Source organism: Macrobrachium rosenbergii, chromosome 16 (assembly GCF_040412425.1).
Source record: "Macrobrachium rosenbergii isolate ZJJX-2024 chromosome 16, ASM4041242v1, whole genome shotgun sequence".
NCBI lineage: Eukaryota > Metazoa > Arthropoda > Malacostraca > Decapoda > Palaemonidae > Macrobrachium > Macrobrachium rosenbergii.
The window spans coordinates 38,563,433-38,571,261 of NC_089756.1; the positions used below are offsets into that span (position 1 = coordinate 38,563,433).

The window sequence follows — 7,829 nt, forward strand, 5'->3', positions numbered from 1 at the left end:
AATTTTCTAAGATTCATGATCTATTATTTATATGTTGCCTTAAGTAGCTAAAAATATCTTAATTAATGTCGGAATTACAATTGTCATTTATAGAAACGGCACCGTGGTCACTTGAATGTTTTTACTTATACAATACCTGATACTTTCTAGAAAATTATATAGAGATTAAACACAACATCCTTATTGGTTATATTGTTTACAAAAGCCTTTATATTCTTAAAAAAATAATGAAATGCTAATCATAGAAAACGTACTAACTCATGATATTTTCACAGAAAATGTATTCTATGATTTGTATCAAGCACAGACTAGACAATTTCTTATTTTTTTATAGAATTTTCTTATAAGCAGGCAAGTAAATAAATTATTTTGTTGTCCCAGCGGGACTCTAGTCTTAAGATCATGAGATTCTGCGGCACTTTAATGCGCAACGAACGCAAAAACTGCATAAAGGAAGTTAAAAAACACTATAGCCTACAATGTACAAGTGTGCAAGGCACCCTGCTTTCCTTTTTGGTTGAATTCGTATATAGGTCCAGTTTGGAGAATTGTATGAATGTATACAGGTGATGTGCGCACGTTTATTTATTGATTCAAACCACAATATGACTGTTCTCATTCAATTCTTTTATTTAGTGCATCAGAGTCCTCATGTTTCGACCATTATTTGAAATACAATTCCTTCGCTCCGCTCTCCTCTTTCTCTGGGAAGCTGAAAAGCTCCCCTGTTTCACCTCCTGTTAAAATAAAGAATTGAAGTCTTAGTTTGTTGCGATTGCTTCATAAATTATGTATATTATTTGTGTATTATTTTATTTTGGGATATACTTATCATAGCTTACCATTATAATTATTACCAATCAAGAATCTTCATTCTCATAGATTATTTGCAAATAATTTATCCCATTTCTAAGGAAATTAACGCACCACAAAACAGGATTATTCTTTATTTGCTGCAAAATCTTATTTCATCGAACGTTATTCGAGAATATGAATGTGCCATAAATCTAGTTTTAAAATCACCCTTGTAATTTCCTTAAATATTGAACTCCTGAATTGACACAGTAATGTTTAAAACTAGGAAACTTGAAGAAGTTCTATAAATTATATAAATTTATATCTAGCTGCATATTTTAAGAGGGGTATTACATGTAACCCAGACGTATCATTTGCAACCGATAAATTTTATATTTATATATGATGAAATGGAGTCACAAAAACAAAGGTCACCGATGATAAATCTTTAAAGGTAATGAATAAATTAAAAAAGTATATGAACGGCCTTATAAGAAAAAGTTGACAACGAATGATATTACCATAATTCTGGGACTTGGAGAACATCAGCCGCACTGATGAATAGCTATTGCCAATTCCTTTGTCAATTCCCCATTCATTCTCTCCCAGAACCTGTGACAAAATGGAGAAAAGATTAATCGTATAAAATCCCGAACAAATTAAGAATTGAAATGGCTTATTATTATAAGTATTTAAGTCAATACAGAAGGTACAGTTGTTTAGACTAACAGTTCAGTGGCTAGGATCCTCGTCTCACCAGGAGTGAATCAAATACTGTTGTGGGTTGTAGCCAGCGCAGTTGAGGGCAGGAGGCTATAGCAAACCCATCCCAAATGATGAAATGAACTCTACACTAACCTTGGTAATGATTATAGGCACCAAGACCCCAATGAGGAGAACAGCAGCAATGTTCTTGTGCAGAGGCATATTCTGGAGAAGAAAAAGAAGAAGAAACGAGCACAGTGCTGTGTGAAAAATGGTTCTCATTAAAAATGTTGGCTGCAAATTTCCAAAGGGGTCTCCAGTATGTCAAGTTTGTCTAATTTATCAGGTTCTGAAGTTAGCGGTTCACTCGGTGATACTAACAACTCTCAGTTGAAGAGACGGCTCACGAATCGTCTTTTCCTTGTGGAAGCAGACCAGCGAATGCCTCGAAATTCAGGCTATTCGTATCACCAGCAATCACACACACACACACACTTGTGCCGACCTTTGCTAGCCCTTTGCACACCTGCACGGAAGCTCATGGCGGAGATATACTGTTGGCTAAAGCTCATTAGCTATCACCCGGATATTCAATAAGGATACGGTAGAGTTGCGAGCGTTGTATTGAGTGAAATGACGCCTCTAGTCTATATCCCGCGTTAGGCCATGAGAGGTTTATAACACAGCTGGTGTTCATGACACTCAATGAAGGTCAGTAGATTGCCATTTTGCCAAGTGAACGATCCTTTTCGGTAGCCGGTCCTGCTGTCATCTGTCTGTCAATAAACACGTAATTCTAATCGTTATTTATCATGAACTTGGCGCCATGTTACTATACAAGGTGCTTCTGAGAGTCGTAACGCGTCAGAAAATATGGCGCTGAGAGATGAGGTTGTGAGATTTGGATGAATTCTTCGTTATTATTTTTAACTTGACTAAAAGTTCAACTATTATATATATCAAAGGTGATTATCCTTAATTTGTCCCTTTGGCAGTTCTTAGAGATTTTAACAAGTCATTCGTTATGCGTTTTTATCCGTTACTTTGAAAAAATATTCATGTCAAAACATATATTCAAATTCATACGTAATCATTGTCTGTATTCTCATTACTTATACTGGTACTCTATATTTATTACTAGAGTTCTTGTTTTAATTTCTTAATGAGAAGTACTTTTCATGGCTCAATTTTTAAGTGAATAAGCGGCGTTGCAGCCATCTAAAAAGGGCCAGGAAATAGACGATCGTGGTGACATCTGTTGGCAAATATTATTTTGAGTTTTATGGTCCTTGCATCCGAGTCACGAAGTTCTAAAGAGAAAACACAGATTCTCTTAACAGTCAGGGTTGAGGACTGTAAACTGTTTGACGAGGATGATGGAGTGTATTTTTGGGATCTACATGTAAGTGCATTGTGTATATTTAATTTAAAGGCAAATATGTTTTACCGACGTATATTTGGATGGGTGAGGAAATGTGTATGTTGGGGTTTTCAGTATTTGTAAATCGAAGATTGCTTTAATATTTGAGTAAATTTTGGCCGCTAGAAAGCTATGTTTATATTGTTATTTTTCTTTCAGTGTGTGATAAACTATTGTGATACTTGACAGTATATTTCAGCTTTTTGTTAACATGGGTAAATATTTCTGGTATACTTCGTATGTGGAAGTGCATTTATTTTTAAGTTTTATTTTTAAAAGTTTTTTTTTCTTGCAGGTCCAGTCCTGTGACGTGATGAGTGAGGATGTTTGGTTCTAAGTGGGGACACCACAGTGGTGCATTTTCCCATTTGGTTGGACGAGAGGATTTGAATTCCTTACCTGCTAGTACTACCAGACCGAGATTAGACTGTGCACAAGTGTTCGACGAAAGTCTTGCTGCGAAGAAAATGTAATGATTTCAATATTGTGAATCTCCAGAATGGAGGTATCTTAGTTTATATCTTGGCAAACTTTGCGAGTTTTGACTCCAGCTGCTAAATTTAGCTGAAGTTGATAGATGTAAGTGTCAATACTCAAGATACTTCCTTTAGTGGTTCTATGCCAAAGTTGAAATGAGTAGCTAGTTCCACTAGCACTCTCGGTTTGAATTAAGAGCGTAAGGCAATAGTTTCTAGTTTAATAAAAAAAAATTGCAAGTCTAGTCAAAGTTCAGGGTTATATTAAAATTTGAACGTAAGGCAATGATAGTTTCTCAAGATTTCTCAAATGAAGCAGACTTTAATGGTTATAGTTAAGCTTGTTTAATTAAGGACTCTCAACTAGTTAAGATATTTTATTGGAAATTTTACAGTATTACTGTGTTATGTTGACAAAGTTCTGAGTCTTTTTCCACTTTGGGAATTATTCAGTTTTTAAGTCCATAGTTCCTAATGTTTTTAGTGGTTAACTTTCAAACAGATAAACTGGATTTGTATCATCCAATAGTTTTTATTAGTGATTGCATTAACTTCGTAGGGGGTAATTCAGGGATTGAATACTGCCGAAAACTGAAGTGTGTAGGAGTTTGGGCAAAAATTTAGCAAACTGCCGAAAGTTGAAATGAGTAGGCAGGCTAGGAATAGTCCAGATATAGTGTACCTAAGTCTTATATATATATATATTTATATAGCTCGGTAGCAATTTGCTGCTACCCCGAAATTGATTTATTTTTAGGTTGTGAAAAATTTTAAGAGGTTTTGCGTATGTTGACTAAATATGAAAGGCTTTTGTAAAGTGCATTTCATTTATGTAGTGAGAGGCTAACATTTTAATCAGTGAACCCAAAATTTCTCAACTTTGGTTGATGTATTTCCGCTAAACAGTTTCATATGCAGTAAGAACTTCAGAACTGTCTTCAACTTTTTCATTTGAAAAAGTAAGCTCTTTTGTTTTAAAGCTGATTTGTATTCCCATGGAATGTACTGACAAGTGAGATTTGTTCAAATTACAGACTGTAACGGAGTTGAAGAATGTTGCTCCCATGTAAAGTCCAACCAAATTGTTAATGAAAATGACAATTACCTCAGATTTTCGTTAACCCTAAATTTTGAAAATCTTGCTTTGCTTGTAATTCCTATATATTTTTGTGGTAATTATTAGTGGAAAAAGTTAAAAATTTGAACTAGCAACCCCTGAATGCAGGGGTTAAACAGAGTAGCTGAAGCTGTCAGTACTGAATTATGAACTGAACTGAATATAGAATTTAGGCCAGAGGCCACAAGCACTGGGACCTATGAGGTCATTCAGCGCTGAAACTGAAATTGACAGTAAAAGGTTTGTAAGGTGTAACAGGAGGAAAACCTCGCAGTTGCACTATGAATCAGTTGTTAGAGGGGGGTGGAAAGTAAGATTGAAGAAAGAGAATACGAAAGGTGTAGTAAAACGAACGAAAGGGGTTGCACCTAGGGGCCGACGGTACGCTGCAAAGAACCCTAAGTAATGCCTACAGTGCACCGCAGTATTGAATTGAGTTCAGCATGAAAGCAGTTCCTGAAAGTGGTGGTATGGGACCTTGCATTTTGCACGAAAGCTTCAGGGTTTTATTTATATATGTTTATACTGTATTTTGATGTCAGATCTGTCTAAAAAATATCTTTTTTAAAGCTTTAATGTTCAATATTGAGTAACTCTATAGCGTATTTTTACAAAGCTCAAAACAGTAATGTTACTGGAATGACCTGAAACAAAGTGAAATGATTGATATGTCTTTGATAGTGACCCCATGCAAACTCGGGGATCGTTATCTAGGACTAATTTCTTTAGGGTCATTACAGTCTTTTGTTTTCACGGACTCGTACTAAACACGCCGCTAAGGTGGATACATACCGGGTTTAAAACTCTTGGGGGTCACTACCTAGGAAAAATCCGAAATGATTACGTAGTTTTATCAAAGTAGGCCTAAAATTGGAGTTCTTAAAATACTGAAGTGCGAAACGGGTTTCACTGAAATCTGAATTCCAGGACCACCTGAAGTCAGTGATAGTAAAGAATCTTCTGACAATGAAAGCTATAAATCAGGTGGAGAAACTGAATATTGAAATAAGGGAGAGCCACATATTTATAAAAACCTAATAAGTTGTCTTCCCAGGGCGGTAGTATGCTATTAGGACGCTGCCCATGAAGAGAGAGAGAGAGCAATTTATGTAATGAAGACAGACATCATATAAGACTCAGGCGTGAAAGTGGTTGATTGATCTCCAAATTTAAATTGCTCTGGGAAAATTGCATTGAAACCTTAATAACAAATAGCCTAATGTAGGTATTACTTAAGGGTTTTTGCACCAGGCCCAAAAATTCGGGGACTTCATAATGCAAAGATCTGTTTGTAAACGGATTGCTGTTTTTTTTTCGATAATTTTCTTTTACAGTGCTCTCTCTCTCTCTCTGCTCCTTTATTGCTCCAAATAGTTGCAGTATGCTATGGAATCAAACAAAACAACTAAAGGGGCTTTAACATCATGTTAAATGTGACTGACTGTACTTCAGGAGTAACTATCCAGATTACTGAAGGTTTATTACTGGCCAGCCATTGATAAGAGATTTTTATAAAGTACTGTTGCATGCTAATGTACTGAAGTTCTCAAGATGGGCAGTAGCTGGAATTAAAACCATAGAATCGAGGGATACAGTATAATTATTTACAAGTAATTTGGAAGCATCACTTTTTCCTTTAAAGAGTGGGCTTTACTGGACATTTTAAGCTGAACTAGATACACTGCTCTTAACTATAGTCAAAATATGTAACTTTGAACGTTTTGTTGTGATGTGAAGAAATGCAAAGAAATTTTTACCCAGGAAGTTCCCAGGCTTCGCAAGCTTACAGTACTTTAGATCGAATACCAAAACCGAAATAAGTTACAATGAACTTCAAAATCATTGACAATTTTACCGTCACAGCTTATCAACGTTTTTTTTTTTTTTCTCAAATAAGGAAGCATGTTAGATGGACCTATTTCTAAATCTACAGTAAATGCTTTTAATACGAAACTACCATGGAATTACAACTTGAGAATGTTAGAGTTCCGAAAAACTATATGTTTTTGTTCTTTATTGCAATTCAGGAATGTACGTTTGCCAAATTCAGCATATTTGAATGAATTTTCTATTTCTCGTGGAAGTATTTGGCAATGTAGTTCAGTCGGTGCTACTTTGGTTTATCTAAGCGCCACCTACTCCGAGGCAAGGTCTAGAGAGCATAGTCTATACTCTGTAGACCTTGCTCCGAGGTGGTAGTACTAAACATGGCCGAAGCTTCATTGGAGGCTGTGTTTAGCACCAGATATCGTTTATTAATATCATTTGTCGACCACACAATACTGGAATGAGTGTATGTAATACTTTGATCACTGAGGGGATAGTACTAAACACGTCGTCCAATGGAGCTTCCGCCATGTTTAGTATACCTCGGAGCAGGTGACGCATAGTTAACAAGCCAAAGCAGCACCGTTCAGTCTTCTAACAGTTAAATTTTCTTTTCAGCTAATCAAACCGTTAATGACTACAGCAAATGATTGTGCAACTGCCTTTAAAATTTAATATATCAGACATTTCATTCAACCCAACCTTACAACACTAACATTTATATTTCTCCTTTCAATTCAGGTAGCGACTGTAGTACAAGTTGGACCTCTTCATAGCTTGTTCCCACGAATAGGCAGGCGTGTATCCAAGGCACAACTCGGCCCTCATCCGACTGACGACCGAAATGGTCCCGGCAAATTGGTGGAGAACCCTAATGGGCAAAGCCTGGCCCTGCCCGCCCGTGGTCAATCCCATTCTCGTCTTGATGCCGTAGACCAGATCAGCCCAATAGAGGGAGAGAGAGATGGCCCAGTACGAGTCCTTGGAGGAAGGTTCGAGATTGGCGTGTTCCAAGAATGGGCTGGCCAGGTCGACCAGGTTGTTGGGGGGCGTGTCGTCTGTGATATAGACAGGCAGGCCGTTGCAGGTATGTAGTTCTGATCTGCCTTCGTCTGTCAAGAGGTGGTTGATGGCGCCGATGTAGGCTACGGCCACGTTGCCTGATATGGATGATAAGAGTTTTTGTGTTGTACTGGAGTTGGAATATAAAATTTAGGTCAAGGGCCAAGCGCTGGAACGTGAGAGGTCATCCAGCGCTGAATATAATGTTGAAACAATTCATAGGAGAGGGTGGAAAGTAAAATGGAAGAAAGAGAAAATGAACGGAGATAGAGCAAAAAGAACGGAAGGGGCTGCAGCTAGGGACCGACGGGACACTGCAAAGAACTTGAAGTTAGCCGTTCTCCCCAACGAGTCTAGGCGAGATGGGAATTCACGTAAATCGCAATAACGTAAATCATTGTAGTTTTATCTCGAAATTGGAGGCCAA

General features: G+C 37.1%; 1 protein-coding gene and 1 long non-coding RNA gene across 3 annotated transcripts in view; one reads left to right on the forward strand and one right to left on the reverse strand.

Annotated features, from left to right (window-relative positions):
- Positions 1-2,776: 2,776 nt before the first annotated feature.
- Positions 2,777-4,500, forward strand: LOC136847318 (uncharacterized). The gene is made up of 2 exons (XR_010855707.1): positions 2,777-2,902; positions 3,216-4,500. It is a non-coding gene; the product is annotated as an uncharacterized lncRNA (long non-coding RNA).
- Positions 4,501-6,095: 1,595 nt separating this feature from the next.
- Positions 6,096-7,829, reverse strand: part of LOC136847317 (3 beta-hydroxysteroid dehydrogenase/Delta 5-->4-isomerase-like) — an 11,444-nt gene continuing 9,710 nt past the window's right edge. For both annotated transcript variants that reach the window (XM_067118872.1, XM_067118873.1), the window contains one exon: positions 6,096-7,500. In XM_067118872.1, coding sequence (XP_066974973.1) covers positions 7,073-7,500 — 428 coding nt within the window. In that variant the 3' untranslated portion in view covers positions 6,096-7,072. The remainder of the gene's footprint in view (positions 7,501-7,829) is intronic.